The sequence below is a fragment of the Leuciscus leuciscus genome (assembly GCF_965113295.1).
Source record: "Leuciscus leuciscus genome assembly, chromosome: 1".
Lineage (NCBI taxonomy): Eukaryota > Metazoa > Chordata > Actinopteri > Cypriniformes > Leuciscidae > Leuciscus > Leuciscus leuciscus.
Window position 1 is genome coordinate 63952829 of NC_138725.1, and position 20289 is coordinate 63973117.

Here is a 20289-nt window from a genome sequence, read left to right on the forward strand (position 1 = left end):
AATTTTTATTTTTTTTTTTATTTTTTTTGAACTTTGTTTTGGCTGTTAATGATATAGGAATCTCACATTTGGTTGCCTAGTAACCATGCATCTCGGTTTTCAAAGCCTGTTCATCTACAGCATGCTGCCTACTTGATATTGATAATTACATCCTGTTATTGCAGGAAGGTGAAAAGACAAAGCAGAGCCCAAATGTACCCTGCAGAGATATACTGTAATTAAATGGTTGCATATTATTTTTAGGGAAGGTAATTTGTAGAATATGCAGCATAGCTTTATAATCAAACTTTAGGCCTTGTTTCACAGATAGGGTTTAGATTAAGCTAGGATTAAGCCTTAGTTTAATTAGGACATTAAGTAGCTTTTATAAACATGCCTTAGAAAAAACAAACATTTATTTATTTATTATATAATATATATAATATTACTTAGTCATCCATGCATGTTTCATAAAAAAATGACCTCGTAATTTTTAATAAAAGTGCCATAACTCGATCCTTCCATTAAAATGTCGGTCTTCTCTCTACTGACGTAATATGCTGGACTTGAAAACTTTTTTACTATTTCAACTCTCAAGGTTAACTTATTGTGAAAAGTGTTGATTGTAGCATTATACAGTATTTATGTCTATAGCATAATATTTGGATCGTGGCATGAAAGGTTGTCGTGATGAGCATGTAGCATGTGGTCACAGACATGTTGAGCATGAATACAGTGATCTCGTCATTGCAACTCGATTTCTACACACTAACAAATGCTTTCATCATAACTAACAGTGCAAACACGATGTAAATAAGAGATTTGTTGATTATAACGGGAGTTTTGGCGAGTTTTCACTGAAAAACTTGCACTGTTTGATTGACAGCTCCAGCGATTAAAAAAGGGAGCATTCTTAGATCGCTTTCTATATATAATTTAATCACAGTTTAAATAACATATTATTTTCATCCTACTAAGAGAAACAATGTGAAGTTGACCGTTTAGTCACTGGTTTGATTTTCTGACACATAGACAAAGAACATATGACTGTACATGAATCATTACATATCAGATCAGGCTCACAGATCAGGCATTAGAATTAACACAGTTAATTACATGTTGTTGCATTACTGTCGAGTCCATATCGTTAAAGTCTGTTTGCAAAGCCTGTGCCGAATTGCGACTGATCTACCAAAGAATCCACAGTGAAATGTACCGAATACAAATAAATAATGCTCAACATATATTGTTGACTCTGATATTGTTTTGTTTTCGTTGTCTACTAGAATATGTTTTCATGCTCGAATGATCAAAAACACATAATTTTTCCCATATTTGACATTGTTGCAGCCCCTCTCTTCCCAGTCTGTCAGTAACACTCTGTTTAGTTCCTGTCTCAATGAAGCGCCTCCTTCTGAATAGCACAATGTGCTCTGATTGGTCAGCTGGATCAGTGTGTTGTGATTGGTTGTGTGACACGCCCCTTACCATAACCGTGAGTTTCAACACTACTAACTAACTCAACCAGGACCCGCCCCTTTATTTTACTTATGCCTTGGGCAGAAATTATTTAAATGAGGGAAATTGTGACGTGCTCGTTCCCGGAAGAAAACATAAGAGTTTCAGGGAGTTCAGAAACAGTGCGCACTGATATAGAGAATAACTCTCTTTCGAGTGACTTTGTGCTTTGTAACTTTGCAGACCTTTTTCATGCTCAAACTGCAGCATTACACACTAAAGAAAGTTGAAAATGTAAAAAAGCATAATAGGACCTCTTTTAAAACACAACTGAGAACTCCATTAAATCTCCTCAGCTGTGAAAGAGTATCATCTGAGCAAAAACATTTGCTCATTTTTTGATGGGTTTTGCATTTGATGGTGTACCTTCAGGTCAGACATCTGGGCATATGTAATGTGCTGCAGGGAAAGGAAGGTTTAGCTATTTTTATAAATCAGATTTTACACTCCCTGAATGAATGATGTTTCAGAATGTGTGTGTTCCTTGCAGTTATTCTTGCATATTTAACAGAGTGGTGACCTAGTTCACTGCACGTCCCTCAGTAAGTGGGTTTCTCTGTTTTACTCGCCTTGTGTCATTCCCCGGCTTTCATTCTTATCATCTCAGGGTAGCGCTTATGTGTCTCGCTGCATTTTGAGGCAGAAATTTTCATAAATATACTCTGTACAGAGAGACTCTAAAAGCAGGTCTCGCATGAAGAAAATGCAGCTCACCGCCAACGCTCCAGGCCTCCTCCTGCTCGCTCTCTCTTTCTCTCCGTTTCCCAGTTATTAAAATGTAGCATCTCTTGTGTGAGAGGGAGAGTGGGCGGCACAGTGGGAGAGGAGTGTATTACTCTCTCTAGATCAGATATACTCATCTTAGGTGCAGAGTGAGGAGGAGGAGGAGGAGGAGGAAGAGTTTGAGCTGCCAGTTTCCTCTGCACCATTTTTCATGGCTGTGCTGGAAGGTAAAAAGTCAGCCTGGTCGAATATGGACGAATCGAATCGCAAGTGTGACCTCTAAGAATCCCACATCATCTCATATTCTGTTATGGGGCTGAACCGCCTTAAGGCTAAAATCCAAAAATCGCCTCTGGGGTTAAAACCAGGAGCTTTTAGGCGCTTGTTAAAGGGGACATCTCATGGAAAATAGGATTTTCTTTGCTCTTTTGAAACATAACAGTTTGATGTAGTGTGTAGACGTCCTCTGACATTCAAAATGCAAAGCTCCGTCCTCACAGATCTTTTATGGAAAATAAGCCACAAAAACCGGGATAGTATTGCCTTGACAACCATGAGCATGTGAACATACAGTATGACCGCCCACGTTCACATATCAGTGCCTATTCAGTAGCCTATTCAGCATCTTGGCCTGGCATGATGAACAACAGTGTGACTGTCAGTAAGCAGAGATTAGCCAATCATAATAGAGCTAATTTGCTTTGAAGCCTTAAAGGTACATGAGCAAAAACGTGGTTTATTTTAAAGAGTCATTTTCTCTTTCGAAGGGATTGCTTTGAATCCTGTGAATACCTTTTCTTACCTTCAACGTCTAACACTATAACAAATTAGAATTATAGTGCAGGCTGTGAAGGACCAAACACATATATGAATAATATGCCTTTTCATTCTATTTATTACAATCAAATCACATTGATGTGTCTTTGTTGAACATCTTCAGATTAAACGTTTTGTTGGCTGTTATTACTAATAGCCATCATCTTTTCTGAACATTAGTTAATGAATTCTCTGTAAATTACAACGATGGTTGCATGCACTGAGGTGTATCTTTTAGCTGAGGGGTTGTGATATGACCGGGGGTGACTTTTATTACTTTGTAATTAATTATTAGCCTGTGTATTTTTACTAGTTTAAACCTTTCAGGGATGTGTTTTCCAAAAGCATTGTTAGCCAGCTATTGTTTCAAGTTCCATTGTTACCAACTAGTTCTAATATATATATATATATATATATATATATATATATATATATATATATATATATATATATACTGTATATAATCACGATTAATCGCATCTAACAAAATAGAGCAAACAACCGAAAAAAAAATTTATGTAGCTACTGATTCAGTTTACTTAGAAGGCTTTTGTTATAGGAATAGTGAAAAGAAAAAAAGGGAAAATTGTGTCATTATTAATCATTACACACTACCGTTCAAAGTCAGTGAGGTTTTTTGAAAGAAGTCTCTTATGCTTACTTAGGCTGCATTAATTTGATCAAAATACAGGAATATTGTGAAATATTATTACAATTTTGAATAACAATTTTCTATGTTCATATATTGTCAATTTAATTTATTTGTGTGATCAAAGCTGAATTTTCAGCATCATTACTCCAGTCTTCAGTGTCACATGATCCTTCAGAAATCATTCTAATATGATGATTTTCTGCTCAAGAAACATTTATTATTATTATCAATGTTGAAAACAGTTGTGCCTAATATTTTTTGTGGAAACTGTGATACATTTTATTTCAGGATTATTTGATGAATAGAAAGCTCAAAAGACCAGCATATGTTTGATATAGAAAACCTTTGTAACATTAGAAATGACTTTTCTGTCACTTATTGCTGAATTATGCACAAATCTTTTTTCTTTTTTTTTTCTATAGAAAAACGAACATTAATCATAGTTTGAAATTATATGGGAGAGTAAATTAAGTGCACCTTTAAGGCTTTAGATTCAGGCATCTTAATTCTGTCAGTGTATGATAAGTAAGTACAGAAAGATGGTGACAGATGTCAGTGTCAAACTGCATTTGCATGACTTCTAAATGGGTTTCTTCCCACACGATTACTTAGCACAGACCCCTCTCTCTATCCACTTCTTATAAAGTTGATGTAGGCCACTTCATACAGTATTTACAAGTCACAAATAGTCGCACATACAAACTATGTCCTTCCTTCCACATCCTGTCTATGTTTGAGGTCAGTAAGACCACAGTGTTTGGGTTTATATCCCGTCTGCCCAAAATGCAACTGTGCAATTGGCTTTCGGCACTTGACGTGATAGGCAGTTCAAATGCATGTCAGAAATCCCAGGAGGAAACTCCTCCCTCTGAAAACAAACAGCGTAGAGGAGCTCGTCTCTTTAAAGATCCATGCTGATACAGAGCCCTGGCTTTGATCTTACTTCTGAGAACAATGCCCTCTGGCCTGAGTGGCAACGGGGCTGTGGGAGTCACTGAAGTGTCCTCTTAAACATATGCTCCTGTCATCTCGCCCGCTCTCTGAGGCTCGTCTTCTGTCCGACTACCTGTCGGGCTCAAATGGCTCTCTGAGGCCCCGTCCACACTACTGCGTTTTCGTTTAAAAACGGAGACCTTTTGCTACGTTTGCACCTCCCGTCCACACTAAAACGGCAAAAACGGAGACCCAAAACGGAGAAGTTTAGAAACGCTGCCGACCCGTTTTTCGTTTTGAATCTCCGGCGGGCGTTTTAGTGTGGACGGGTCAAAACGGAGGACTTTAGAAACGATGACGTAGTAGAGGCTCACGCTCGGCTCTATGATTGGGTGTCATCAGTCATGGCGTATATCTTTGCTAGCAGCTTCTGTGCAAGTAAATTCTGCATTTTACAATGCTATAACTGCCTACATGCGCCGGAGGCAAGCTATCATTCGAGCAATCTGTGACAATTCCCGTGTGCAGCGGCGATATCGACCGTACATGGAGCGTCGGGTTTGGGTTAACCCGGGAAGAACCAGCGCATGGTGGGATAATTTTATCAATGAAGTTGTGTTTACACCGGCACGCGCATGCCCAGTGTTGGTGAATGGTCACGTGATCCGCGTTTTCAGTCGTTTTAATGTGGACGGAGATCAATTCTAATACGCAGCTAAAACGCTGGTGTGGACGGAGATCGTATTCGTTTTAATTCTCCGTTTCTAAACGAAAACGCAGTAGTGTGGACGGGGCCTGAAGCAGTGTAGTCAACCAATGAAGGCTTCAACTGGATGGATGTGTCTTCCTGCTGGACTTAGGTATCGGTCTCTCGCAGCCTAGCACTGGTTTCCAAATGCAAAGGAAAAACTCGAGTGTTTGTGAAAGTGAAATTCTAATTCAAAAGTCAATATGAATGACCTATTTACTTTCTTAATGCCCGTTTCTGGTTACACCGTGGCATGTGACAATATGTAGCCTACGGTATACATACACTATTGATAAAAAGTTTGGGGTCAGTACGATTTTTTTTAAAGAAATGAATAATTGCATTAATCGAGGATGCATTAAATTGATCAAAAGTGACATTTATGATGTTACAAAAGATTTCTATTTTAATTGGTTTCCACAAAAATATTAAGCAACACAACTCTTTTCAACATTGGCAATGCCTTGTTGAAGCCAGAGGTCAGAGGAGAATGGTCTGACTGATTCAAGCTGGATGAAAGGCAACAGTAACTCAAATAACCACTTGTTACAACTGAGGTCTGCAGGAGAGCATCTCTGAAGGATCAACATGTCGAACCTTGAAGAAGATGAGCTACAGAAGCAGAAGACGCACACCACTCCTGTCAGATGAGAACTGGAAACTGAGGCTCAACAAAATCAGACAATAGAAGATTGGAAAAATGTTGCCTGGTCTGATGAGTCTGGATTTCTGCTGAGACATTCAGATGATCAGAATTTGGCGTAAACAACATGCAACCATGGATCCGTCCTGTCTTGAATCAATGGGTCAGGCTGCTGGTGGTGTAATGGTGTGGGGTGGGGAATTTTCTTGGCTCACTTTGTACCAATTGAGCATCATTTAAACACCACAGCCTACCTGAGTATTGTTGCTGAACATCTCCATCCCTTTATGACCACAGTGAACCATCTTCTGATGGCCACTTCCAGCAGGATAACTCTCCATGTCACAAAGCACAAATCATCTCTTGGTTTCTTGAACATGACAGTGAGTTCACTAAACTCAATGGCCTCCACAGTCACCAGATCTCAATCCAATAGAGCAGCTTTGGGATGTGAAGGAATGGGAGATTCGTATGATTGATGAGCAGACGATAAATCTGCAGCAATTGTGTGATGATATGGTGTCAATATGGACCAAAACTTCTGAGGAATATTTCCAGCACATTGTTGAATCTATGCCATGAATAATTAAGGCAGTTCTGAAGGCAAAGGGTCCAACCCTGTACTAGCAAGGTGAACATAATAAAGTGGCTGGTGAAATAAACTACGAAACAAAGTAGCAGTGCTGCATATAACAACACCTTAAACTGTCCCAGGCCTAGTCATCTCTCCTTCAACTGTCATCACTCCTGCTTTTATCCTAAAATAAGATACTTAAAAACTAGATTTAAAAGTGTATTTCTAATTTTAAATGGCCGTCAATGGAGAACATATTTCTTTGGGCTCCAGCAGAGAGTTCTGCAGTGTGTAGGAACCTTTTCTCGAGGGCTGTTTGCACACATGCAGGATGACAGACACACAGATGCTCTGCTTTCTGCATCATGTTGCATGTAGATCTGCAGAGGATATATCAGGATGAAGATGATTTTTTATTTTTTTTGCCAAATGCAAGTAAACAGAATTTTTTTGGCGTTTGTTTACACACCTGTTAATTTCCATATTTGCTATTTTGGTCCAGGCAAATACAATTATCTTTTGCTCACAGTCTTTTAATATTGCTTTCTTATTTTGTCTGTATTCATGTAGAACATCCTTAAAGTCCCCCTGTGGTGAAAATCAATATTTTAATGTTGTGTATATGTCTATGTGGTGTTTTTAATATGCTTTAAGACAAACCATGTGCAAATAAATAAGTCAACACCATTGCTTACTATTTTCTGCAGTGAACCAGTCTCAAGTATTTTCTGCAGTCTCAAAAACGAGGTTTGAAATGAGGTGTTTCTGACGTCAAAAACTACCTTGTAACCAATCAGGTCAACGTGTGATCGTGAACGAGTGGATCTCTGAGCTGGTGTGAGTGAGTGGAGGCGGGGCTAATTTACATATTCATTTTTTTTTTAAGATTTTTTTTTTTTTAAATATGTAATTTTGGTGATCAAAGATGAGTTTTAAAGGATACAAATATTGACTACAGGGGGACTTTAATGACTTAATATTAAGAGGAACTCCTTTTACTGACCTCCTCCTTTTACTGAGCCCTGTTTTGTACCATATTCTTCGAAAGTGCCGAACAGTCTTCAAACTGTTGTAGGCCTGACAAAGTGCTTGAAATAAGATGGAGGAAGAAGTGGAGCCAAGGAACAGATGGCAAAAACAATCCCTCCACCACAGGGCTGTTGGCATCAGATAAGAGCCCTGATAGCAGCACTATTCTTCTCTGCAGTGATAAAGTCTCATTCTGTCTTTAAATAAAAGCAGTAGAATGGCTATTATGCGGATCGGCCCGACAGCGGCGTGGCTCTGCTCGAGTCACAATAGCAGGAAGAGGTTTTGCAGACGGGACAGGAAGTGGGAAGGAGAAAGGCTGAGCCTGTGTGGCTGCTGTCCTGACTGTTCGGATCTCTGTGATCAGGGCGCTCCGTACACACATTGTTCCTGCGGTCCCCTTGGTGTCAGGCACCACCCCGCTCACACAGGAAGCCACGGGACAGGCTGAGTTTGGAAATCACTCAGTTTTCCAGGAATTAGAAGGATGGTCATGCATTGATGTGAGTTAGAGGACTCCTTGTCTGTACCCCTGCCCTATATATTATATATAATCCATGGCTAGCTGTGCATTAAACTATTTGAATGCACAACGTGGAGGCAAATAACTGCTCGACGCGAAGTGGAATGTGGATTTTTTTTTTTTTTTTTTTTTTCTGAGCCATGTGATTCTTGCAGCACCAACACGTGACATGCATAGCCAAATTCACAAATATTATACCATTTTAACATTATTAAAAATACAAACTGAGTGACTGAAACAATCTTTGTCATAGGACGCAATTGTTTGTTCACAACGAGTTTCTTTTTCCATTTATTTTCATGATCTGAGGTGAATTATCCATTGTCTCTCCCAGTATGGCTATAAATGTAATGCAAGATGACATTGAAACTCACATTAAATTCTTTTAACATAAAATAAAGCACATAATAAGTACCTGAGATTATCATTGCCATACTTTGGATGTTGTTGTTCCAGCCGCGACGTCGCAAGAAATAGAAAAAAAAATATTTTTAAACTATAATCCGTTGTCGCTCATTACACTGTAAAAAAAATTCCGGTAAATTTACGGTAAAAAAACGGCAGCTGTGGTTGCCAGAAATTTACTGTAAAAAATACAGTAGCAGCATTTTAGAATTTACAGACTTATCTTAAATTTACAGTAAAAAAAAAGTATTTAATAATCTGATATAATGTTAATTTACCAACGTATTGAAGTACTAATATCTGTTTTGTACCATTGTAATACACTGACAACCATCAATCACAGAGGTGATGAGTCACATGATAATTTAAAGCTCATCACAAGCAGCTTTTCCACAAACTTAGAAAAATAATGAGCACAGTGTCATTCACACAAACACTAAACCACCATGGTAACACACATTACATTTTTAAAATGCAATAAACATTAATTTAACAACATAACATAAAACATAACATGTAACATAAAACCCTAATTTGCATAACTGATTAGAAAAAACTAAGAAACACTATGAAGAAACGTAGTTATTTCAACAAAAATACATCAAATGTGAAGTGTCACGCAGGAAATTGTGGGAATGTCAATTTACTGACGTTTCCAAAAATGTTAATTTACGGTAGATCTATTACAGTTAATAACCGTATATAGTACGGAAACGTTCTGTTAACCAATTAACAGTTTTTCACCGTAACATTTTTACAGTCTTTTACTGTTAAAATCACGAAAAAAAAATTTACAGGACAAACTTTGGATTAAAGGCCCATTCACACCAAGGTTGATAACTATATGTCCACCCCACTTGAACAATAACGGCGAAAATGGGAAATATCAATGCAGTGCATTGCAACCTTCGTTAAAAAAAGAAACATCTCTGTAAGGTGTTTGTAAACTAATTGCTGCATCTGAGAGTTCTGCTGCTGCCCGCGAGTCATTTTGAAGAGTGAGTGGAGGAGAGCTTTAGTAAACCGCATGACAGGCCGAGTGGATGTGTGCGGGACAATCTCCCCGGTCAGTGCCTCAGCTCTGGCCCGGCCCCAGCAGGCCGGCTCTCTCTGAGCACTAGGCCATTCACATGCATCATCTGTTCTCCTCTGCCAGGCCGCTTGTTTGTTTTTTCTTTGCCTTGGGAAATTTGCAGAGTAGGAGAGCAGTTCAGCTTGAAGCATCTGTTGTAGATTTTTTTTTGTATCAATAGACCTGAAAAAGGAGGATACTGCTGCCCAAAAGCATGTTCAAATTCAAAACTGAATTGTTAAAAGACACGTAAGGAATTATAATAATTTAAATAACTGCAGACTATTTATGATTGGCATGCGGTGTAGCATCTTGGCTCATTAATATAGTATGTTTGCACGCAGGTGTGAGTATTGGCTATTTTTAAATGACTATGATTGTGACTCATCTAATCAGAGTCAGAACGGTCAATTTTATAACATTAGTTTTCTCATACAGACTGAATTATGCAGAGAAAGTTCAACAATTTTGTGAAAGATTATGAAAATAAACATTATTTTTTTTCTCTTTGTAATAGTGTGCACTGATGAATCATGCACAATAAGACTAGGGACATTTATATGGAAAGTCAATAGGGTCTGTTTCATGTCGTCTTCAAAGAGAACCGACAGACTGAGTGATGAGTCACCAACAGAAGGAAAACAGCATTCTGATGTTAAGGGCAAAAATCCCTAGAAATTGACAAATGTTGTTTAGGTGGATGTTCTATTTTAATGATTAATTGCTGCTAAAATAGTTGCTGAAATAAAGGGCTTCAGATTTTGAAAAGTCGTGTATGAGTCGAAGAATCAAATTTGAAGGTATAGGATTAAACATGCCTTAAACCTTCATAAAACAGGAGTGCATTAGTTATCTAATACATTTAAATATAATTGAATTAAACAATGTAATGATTAAATAATTACAGATGCATTACATAAAATATTAAGTAATTGTAATTATATATTTATAAATTAGAAATAATTTAATTCAAATATTTGTATGTATTTTAATGTTCCAGCATGCCCAAGCCACAACATGGTCACTGCTAATTTTGCAGTCTAGAAAATAATTGACATATACATTTTGAGACTTTTTCTCATTTAGGGTCATGGAAATGCCTAATGCCTAAAAAATGTATATTACGATTATTTAATTTATAAATTGTGGTGATTTGTATTGTTTCCTATTAGGGTAAATTTGTCTCCCCTCCTTAAAAATCATAGATTCTGAACATAATTCAGGGGTTTAAATAATTCACACAGCAGATCCCAAACTACTCCAAATGGTGTTCAATGTGTAGCAATAGTGTTTCCTTTAGTGTAATTTATTATTTATTGTCAGGCTGGGGTGAACATACTGTAAGTAATAAGTTTGACCCTTGTAGCTCTAGAGTCTACAGGAAGGTTTTAGAACTGCAGACCTCTAAATGTGCAAGATTATGAAAGGTCGTTCAGAGATACACTTACCCAAGCGTTCTTGCGATTTGTGAAGGATATGTACTTTTATGCCAATAATAACAGTGATTTGCTTGCTTTTTTCATTGCATTTGTATTGCATTTTCCAACCTTGTAAATTCTTGAATATTGCAACACTGTTCTAAAATTGCCTCTTTCTTTTAAAGTGCCACTATGATATTTTAAAGGTTCCTAATTTTGTTCTGGAGGTATCCTACAATAGATTTACATGCATCTAAAATAAAATAAAAACACCTTAATTTTCTCATACATTGCACATCACCTCATTTCTCAGAGTGTCTGAAAACGATTCATTCGAAGATTCAGGGTGTTTTCACACCTATAGATCGTTTGTTTTGTTCCGAAACAGGGACTTAATTTGTTACAATGATGCATTTTCTTCTTGGTTCGGTTCGCTTTCACAAGGCAACCTTTCAAAGCGCACCAAAATATGTTCCCGCGAGTCACATGCGAGTACAACTGTCCTCTTATTGGTCAGTGTTTCCTCTGCGTCATCCATCAAGATGATTGACAAGTTCACTCCATGAGCTTATTGTGGCTTTATTTGTAACTGTCGAGACACCCGCAAACACTATATGAATGTGGGCGTCATTCTCACGTTATATTATAGGCTACTGTATACTACATTCGTATTAATACTGCAGCAATTTTGAACGTGCTGTCTCCCAGCGCTTTCTAGAGGTTAACAGTGTCAAGACACACGCAAACACTATACGAATGTTATAATGCAGCTAGAGCAGGAATCAAGGCCTTATCGGGACAGCATTTTCACACGGAGAAGTGTAATTACACAACATTTTAAGATAAAGAGGTGCTCTTTTGATTGCTGTGTCCACATATGCCTTGCCTAAATGGTCAGATAGCCCAGTCTGTTGTGATTGGTCTACTTTGCTCTGATTGGTCAGATGGCCCAGTCTGTTGTGATTGTTCTACTCTGCTCTGATTGGTCAGATGACCCAGTCTGTTGTGATTTGTCTGCTCTGCTCTGATTGGTCAGATGGCCCAGTCTGTTGTGATTGGTCAACACTGCTCTGATTAGTCAGATGGTCCAGTCTGTTGTGATTGTTCTGCTCTGCTCTGATTGGTCAGATGGCTAACTCTGCTCTGATTGGTCAGATGGCCCAGTCTGTTGTGATTGGTCTACTCTGCTCTGATTGGTCAGTTGACCCAGTCTGTTGTGATTGGTCAACTCTGCTCTGATTAGTCAGATGGTCCAGTCTGTTGTGATTGGTCTGCTCTGCTCTGATTGGTCAGATGGCCCAGTCTGTTGTGATTGGTCTACCGTTAACAGCGCATGTCGGAAACAAAATGCCTATTACCATGTCTGAATTTGAGCGCCGGATCCCCCAATCAATTCCAGTGTGAGTCCTCATCCTTTTGAAGTGCACGCAAAAAGGATTTGCTTTCGCAGTGCTGAAAACTGTGTATTCTCGACATGTTGACAACACAAAACAAACTCTTCCAGGCCTAAGCAACAACAGTGTTTGATGGTCAAAATAGTCATTGTTCCTGGGCAGCTGAAGACCATATAGGCTGGCATTATGCTTTTTTTTTTTTACATTGTAGGTATAACTTGAAGTGAAACTGGAATTACTGACGACTCATTTCAGCTGTTCAGAATCGTTTCTGTCTTTTAGGAGACAATAGCTTTATTTGTCATGCAAACTTTGCAGACCTTTTACATTCATACACACCTATATTACACACTGAATGAAAGGTAATATTCGGAAAAGCATAATAGGGGCGCTTTAAACACATGCTGCTGTCTCTACCTTAGATATAAAATGCTCCTCTCAGTACATCAAGACCCTCTTTTACACTAACAAATCACTGTCGTCGTGGATGGGAAGGATATGTGCTGTGTCTATTTTCATTCACCGGCATTTGCTGCCATGGCAACCTGCTCTTCTGTATGTATGTGAGCGCCATATGGGTCATGCTGCTTATCTGAGGCTCAGCAGAAAGAGAACCTGCTCTGCATCCTCGCTGTGGCTTCAGACTTGCTGTGATTCATTATGAATGTATAATGGCTAGAGTTCAATACGCTGCATTCATAGGGGATCATGAAAGTGTTTTCATGGCACGTGAATGTATGTAACCTGGAGGGGGTTGGGGGCGGAGTTGACCATCCACTAATTTCTGAAAAGTTTATCTCCTCAGCTTGAATTGCCAGCCATAGTAGGGAATGTTGATTTGTTGTTCTTATGATATTACAATAGCCTATAGCCTATTCAATGCAAGATATTGGTCTGGTGTCAAATGACAGAATGGTAATAAGGGCAGAACCAGTCGTAATCGTGTCTTAGTAGTTGGTGCTTAGAGTTTATTTCGAAATCAATAATAAATTCGAATGGTACAAGTTTCATTGTGGATTAGATGTTTTATATTGTATACAGAGAGCATTTTTTCAGCAGTTTATTAAAAAACTTTTTTTTAACTTACAGTACAACTCAAAGTCATCATCAAATGTTTTGAGGTTGCATTCATAATCATATGTTTAGCATGTGTTTCTGCATATTGTGTCCTAAAGCTGCAGTGAGTAACTTTTTTGTGTTAAAAATGTACAACATATAATAGGCTGCATCATGAATCCATTTTCCAAACCGTGTCACTACGGTAGGCTAAACCTACAACAAATGTTTAAATTGGGACTATTTTAGACTGGTATGGGTGGCACTACTGCGGAGTAGCACTAGCACAGTGTCTGCGTGACTCGTCATTGAAACAAACAGAGAAAAGTAGTTCCGGCTACAATGTTCTTCCGCAAGATTCATGCAGTTTTGTTTATTAACCGCTAACGCGCCAAAAGTTACGCACTGAAGCTTTAATAAATACTTACAGAAGGCAATTATAGTCAGTCCGAGGTGCTCCCATAGCTAAATTATTCAACCTCTTGCTCGTGCAACACCTAAATGTCTGTTTTCTATAATATTGCAGGGCTGAAAAAACAGAGGTATTGAGTGAAGACCTGCTACAGGTGAGAATAAATCTGTACTGAGATCAGTGTGAACACAACCGCACACACATACGGCATATACTTATCTACTGCTCTAATCTACACTGTTGTAATGTAGTCTATACTCTTATCTACACACTACCCTGTTTGTATGTTTCATACGTGCTTATTTTGCATTCAGGTGGAGAAGCGTTTAGACCTAGTAAAGCAGGTCTCTCATAGCACACATAAGAAGCTGACTGCCTGTCTGCAGGGACAACAAGGCACCGATTTAGACAAGAGATCAGTCAAATCGCCCGCGGTAAGTCAGTTCTTACACGTCAGTTACGTCTGTTTTCTGCACTGCAATTGTTCACTCTCATAACAACTTGATTGTGATTTTTCCCTAAACAGAAAAAGTTGCCCCTGACGACACTTGCTCAATGTATGGTGGAGGGAGCAGCTGTGTTAGGAGACGACTCTCTTTTTGGGTGAGAGCTCACATACATTAAGTATTTGCCTTTGTATTTCGACCTCTAACTAAATTGTCAAACTGTTTCTCTTGGGCTGAATCATAATTCACATTCTGTCCATTGTGCGCAGTATGCCAGATTAGGATTAATGTATCCAGGATATGTCGCACTGAATGGGCATCAATGGAGAATATGCTTTGAAATCCACTTTGCTAAAAAGTGATTTTCTTGCTCAGTATTTTTGTCTTGTTTCCAGTGCAAATATCTAAACATTCTTAAATCAAAAAAACTTAATTGAATAGCAAAATGACTTACGATATCAACTTGTTTTCTTGAAGACAAGAAAACTTCCAGTGGGGTATGACAAAATAAGTTTATACTTTGAATTAAGTTTTTTTTCCACCCCATTGGCAAATATTATTTGTATACATTATACTTTAAAATATATATATACACTATATATATATGAAAATCAGTCAAATGGTCTTTGCCCCGTTTGTTATTTTTCTTCCAACAAAAGACACAAAGACCATTTTACTGATTTTCATTTATTTATTTTTTACTGACATGACCACCATCTGACCACTCCCCCTCAGTAATTCCAGAAAGTATACATTTAATTTCGATAAATTATTCAGAAACAAGACTTATTATCTAACAAGAAGCAAAATGACAAAGTAACCAAAATTTAAACGAGAGAAATATCTGCTGGTGGGGAAAGAAAAATAAAACAAGTTAATTTTTTCTTATCCTACCGTCAGATTCGTTTTCTTGACTTTCAGAAAACAAGATTTAGTCATTTTGCATGTTTCTTGTTTTAGAGAATGTTAGATATTTGTACTGGAAAACAAGACAAAAATACTGAGTAAGAAAAGTAAGAAGTAAGAAGACTTTTTGAAGTGCAGATATTAGATGAACAGGTTCAGTATTTTATGTCCTTGAGTAAAAAAAAAAAAGGGAAAATGGAAAATGTGGGAAATTGACAGATGGCACTAAAAAATGGTAGCAACACATGAAGCCAAAAAAAAAAAAAAAAGTTGTGAAATGTTCAGTTTCAGTGATATCACTCCTCAGCCCTCACTCATTTCAGACAGATTTTATATTTGAACAAAAATACTAGGCCTATTTGTATTGTAATATAGATTGATATTGAAATGAAATGGCTAATCAATGACTTTGATTGGGCAACCCAAATGTAACAATTGCTCAAAGCAGAACTAAAGCAATTAGTCATAGCTTTAAATAAATGACATAACTATGCATCACACTCAGTGATATTTTAGTATTTTGTATTTATCATTGTATTTACTATTATTTGAATGAGATTTTTTATATTTTTAGTTTTCATTGTAATAATATAGTTATAAGGGGCAATGACATGAGAAAAAAAATTGTCCTTGATCTTTTGACAGTAAAGGCGGCCGCACACCGGACGCGCAGCTCAGCGCCGCGTCGCGCCACGTCTAGGACAACTCTCACCTGAAAATCCGATAACATCAGCAATTTTCTGATTTCTGTAAATAAATATAAAACTAAAGGTATATTGCAGCACATGGTGAAGTCCGTATATACATTAACTACGATTTGAGACACATAAATGTAAATTTTATATAAAACTATGTAAATGGCGCTCTGTGGCGCGGCAGGATTTTGAACACGGTCCTGAGCCGCCGCGGACAGACGGCGAAAGGCGCCGCCGGTGTGTGTACTCTCATAGAGAATAATGTGTTCGAATTTAAAAGACGTGGAGGCAGGGCCGGTTCTAGACATTAGGAGACCCTAGGCAAAATTCATGTTGGAGGCCCCCCACCCCCAATAAAAAAACACTTGAAGCAAATATGATTCCTAACCTTTTTATTTATACAACATTTAATTTTAAAAGCAGTATATTTTTACTTACACTGTACATAAGTTTGGACACATTACTATTTTTAATGTTTTTGAAAGAAGTCTCTTATGCTCATCAAGCCTGGATTTATTTGATCAAAAATACAGAAAAATAATATAGTGAAATATTATTAAAATTTAAAATAATGGTTTTCTATTTTACTATACTTTATATTTCTGTGATGCAAAGCTGAATTTAGTGTCACATGATCCTTCAGAAAACTTTATAATATTCTGATTTATTATCAAATGTTAGAAATGGTGCTTAAAGGAGAAGCACCACTTTTAAAATTCACTTTTAAAATGAAAATTCTGTCATCATATACTCACCCTCATGTTGTTTCAGACCTGTATGAATTTCTTTCTTCTGCTGAACACAAAGGAAGATATTTAGAAGAATGTCAGTAACCAGACAGTTTTTGGGTCCCATTGACTTCCATAGTAGGAAAAAAATATACTATGGAAGTCAATGGGACCCAAAAACTGTCTGGTTACTGACATTCTTCTAAATATCTTCCTTTGTGTTCAGCAGAAGAAAGAAATTCATACAGGTTTGAAACAACATGAGGGTGAGTATATGATGACAGAATTTTCATTTTAAAAGTGAACTTCTCCTTTAATATTTATTTTATAACCTGTGATACTTTTTTTCAGGATTTTTTATTATTAAAAAGTTGTTTTAAAAAAGTCTTCACTATCACTTTTTATATATTTAACACATCCTTGCTGAATATTCCTGTTTTTTTCTGTATTTTTGATCAAATAAATGCAGGCTTGTAGAGCATAATAATAAACTTCTTTCAAAAACATTAAAAATAGTAATGGGTCCAGACTTTTACCGGTACTGTATGTACATATTAATCAAACTTTATCTAAGGTAATCTCTTTTTTGTTTAATGAAGATGTTATTGTTGTTGTTGTTGTTATTTTGCTGTTTTATTCAATTTATTCACAGTTCCAGAATCCCACTTCAGTAGATGAGCATAAGTGCTTTTATATTGCATTGCTACCTTAAATATGCTATACACAAATCAAGTGGAAGAGAAAGACTACTGAGCAGAAAAAAATATATAAACTGATATTATTGGCGTAATGTCAGGGTATAATCTAATCATCAGCAGAATTTAGAAGATAGACCCATAGATATGAGATCCTTTATTTGAAACATTTAAAAATGTTGTAGTGAGTGTGTTGGCTTTTTAACTTAGAATACAGACGTCTTGTCTTTTAATTTTGTAGCTTTTTTACAAGTCAGCTCCCGACGCGATGTTATTCATTGTACGCGCAAATTCAAAGCGTCGCGTCTGGGCACGTTAATGACGCTCGCGCTCTTTTAAACTCGTAATAAAGCGGTGAATGATTTTTCCAGAAATGACGCTGATCTACAGTACAAGTTTATATTTAGAATACATTGCAATCACTCCAAAATAGATGACGACAACTCACACACCTGCATTATGAGCTGTGCTTCTTTGTGTGCTTATTAGGCTTTTGCCTCGCAGCACCTGATGGATGTTCGTTACACATACTTTCAGAAGCCGGCACCCGCTTTGTAACGGACACATTAATTGGTTTAACTGCAGTAATGTAACAGTCTATGGTTAAGATAAACATCGTCACTATTTTTAGTTAATTAATAAATATTGAAATAAATTGTAGATAGGACATTTGTTTTGTCCCTCTGTCTGGGCCCCATCCCGCCAATCGGGCCCTAGGCACGTGCCTAGTTTGCCTTTGCGTTAATCCGGCTCTGCGTGGAGGTGCGCGGCGCGGCGCTGAGCTGCGCGTCCGGTGTGTGACCCCCTTTAGACTCAATATTAACCACACTCCAGCACAATAGGTGTCAGCATGCATCTCTTTAAGTTGTTTATTGCAACCTGCCAGTAAACCCAGTCAAAATGAAGAAAGATGTTTTTTGCAGCCAGGTGGTGTAGTTACAGCACATACCTGCAGGGTAGGGATCATAGGATCATGTTAACATGACAAGCCTTCTTTGCTTTGTCTTCATAGTTTGAGAGTTTGGTTTCTAAATGTCTCTTGTCATGCAACCTGTATTGTTTTGCATTTGGATAGTTTATATGAAGGGACAGATGAAACAGCACCAAAGTACCACAGTGTCTGATTGTGCACACACCGTTTGACATCAGCATCAAAAGATATGGCTAGCATGTCATGCTCACATCCAACTTCTTGAGAGCTTTCATGATATTCACTCATGTTTGTGAATGAACCAGGATGCAGTCCTGATTTCGTTGACTAGTTTGACTGTCTGGTGGTCTTTCTGCAGTAAGATGCTGAATCTTTGTGGCGAAACGGAGGAGAAGTTGGCTCAAGAGCTGCTCGTCTTTGAGTTACAGATTGAAAGAGATGTTGTGGAGCCTCTGTATGTGCTGGCTGAGGTGAGCATGTTTTTTTCTTTTTCTTGCAATGTTATGCTGAAATCCACATCTTGTGTACTTTTTCCACATTCATATAATGCAATGCAATACAGTCAAAGTGTTCATGTTGAAATATTGCTAACAATATAAAAGTTATTCTCATGTTTAGTTTATGAAAATCAGATTTAACAGCAAAAAGACACGTGAACCATGAACCGTGTCAGTCAGATGACAGAAGGCATGTACTAGATTTAGTTTACAACAGGTTTTTCAGCAAAGTTTTTATGTTGATCATTTAAATGCCTTACAACCTAAATGCGTTCAAATTATCCATGAAGGTCGTGTTTTTATTTCTCATATGTGCACGGTTTTATGTTAAGGTGGAAATTCCGAACATTCAGAAACAGAGAAAACATTTAGCCAAACTTGTCCTGGACATGGATTCTGCAAGGACACGGTATGAACTATTATGGTTGATTCCTGAGATTTGATTCTTTCGTATTATCCACATTGTGCTCTGATGGTGTCATTTGTCCTTCTGGGCTGTAGGTGGCAACAGTCATCCAAGTCTTCAAGTCACCCTAGTAATGTGCAGCAGGGCGGAGCCAAGTCTGATGCCCTGAGAGAGGAAATGGAGGAGACGGCCAATCGGATGGAGATCTGCAGGGTGACGATTTCTCTCAGTCTTTCTTCTGCATTTAAAGGCTCACTGAAGTGCATTTGAACGCACAGCTTTGTATGATGCGCTGACATAATTTCCACTGAAACAGGAAGCTAAGGCGGGACATACTGAATTGCCCCTCCCACTTTTCAAATAGCCAGTAGCGTTTAGTTTACCTCACAGACTGAAAGTCGTACTTGACAGCGCCATGGAAGCGAATCCAAGCGCTGATGATACGTTGGATTCAATAGTAGAGGTGTGAATAAATTCTAGCCCTTTCATTCTTAACCAACGTACAGTTGGAAAACGGAATAAAACTTGAGCGTTTGAGCAACCAAACACACATCTCCAACCCATATTGCTCTGTGACGTGTGAACGGGTTGGCCAGGTTGTATTTATAGCATTGGGGGCGGAGCTTTAAATTCTAGAGAGCATTTGATTGGACAGAAGATGTGATTAGAAGCTGAAGTCTGCGGTGATGTCATAAAAATCTGTGATCCATTTTAGCGGAAGTGATAGACTGTAAGTTTTGAATGCTTATTCCTCCTAAATGCGAATTTTGTCATTGTTTTGGAACACACCAGCTTATTCATAACTTTAAGGCCAACATATTCATACTAAAAGCTAAAAAACTTAAATTTTGATTTCAAGGGGCCTTTAATGAAACAATTCACTAAAAGCAAAGCAAAGCTTACATACTCTTACTTAGTAGCCTCCATCTCAAAATGTTTTGCTTGTTTTATTAGAAATGAGAAATTTCAGATATTCATGATGATGTACCCGTTTCCCTTTCTGTAGGACCAGTTATCAGCGGACATGTACAACTTTGTGGCCAAAGAAATAGACTATGCAAACTACTTTCAAACGGCAAGTACCTCTGGA

The 20289-nt window shown here is 37.8% G+C and overlaps 1 protein-coding gene across 9 annotated transcripts in view; it reads left to right on the forward strand.

Moving 5' to 3' along the window:
- The window catches only part of arhgap44a (Rho GTPase activating protein 44a), a 76907-nt gene that overhangs the window by 18792 nt on the left and 37826 nt on the right, over nucleotides 1–20289 (forward strand). For all 9 annotated transcript variants that reach the window (XR_014199018.1, XR_014199019.1, XM_082142105.1 and 6 more), the window contains exons 2-8: nucleotides 14010–14049; nucleotides 14210–14329; nucleotides 14422–14498; nucleotides 18655–18766; nucleotides 19126–19202; nucleotides 19295–19412; nucleotides 20206–20274. Coding sequence is in view for 7 of the 9 variants with exons in the window: in XM_082142105.1 (XP_081998231.1) it covers nucleotides 14010–14049; nucleotides 14210–14329; nucleotides 14422–14498; nucleotides 18655–18766; nucleotides 19126–19202; nucleotides 19295–19412; nucleotides 20206–20274 (613 nt within the window). In the remaining 2 variants the exon portion in view is untranslated. The remainder of the gene's footprint in view (nucleotides 1–14009; nucleotides 14050–14209; nucleotides 14330–14421; nucleotides 14499–18654; nucleotides 18767–19125; nucleotides 19203–19294; nucleotides 19413–20205; nucleotides 20275–20289) is intronic.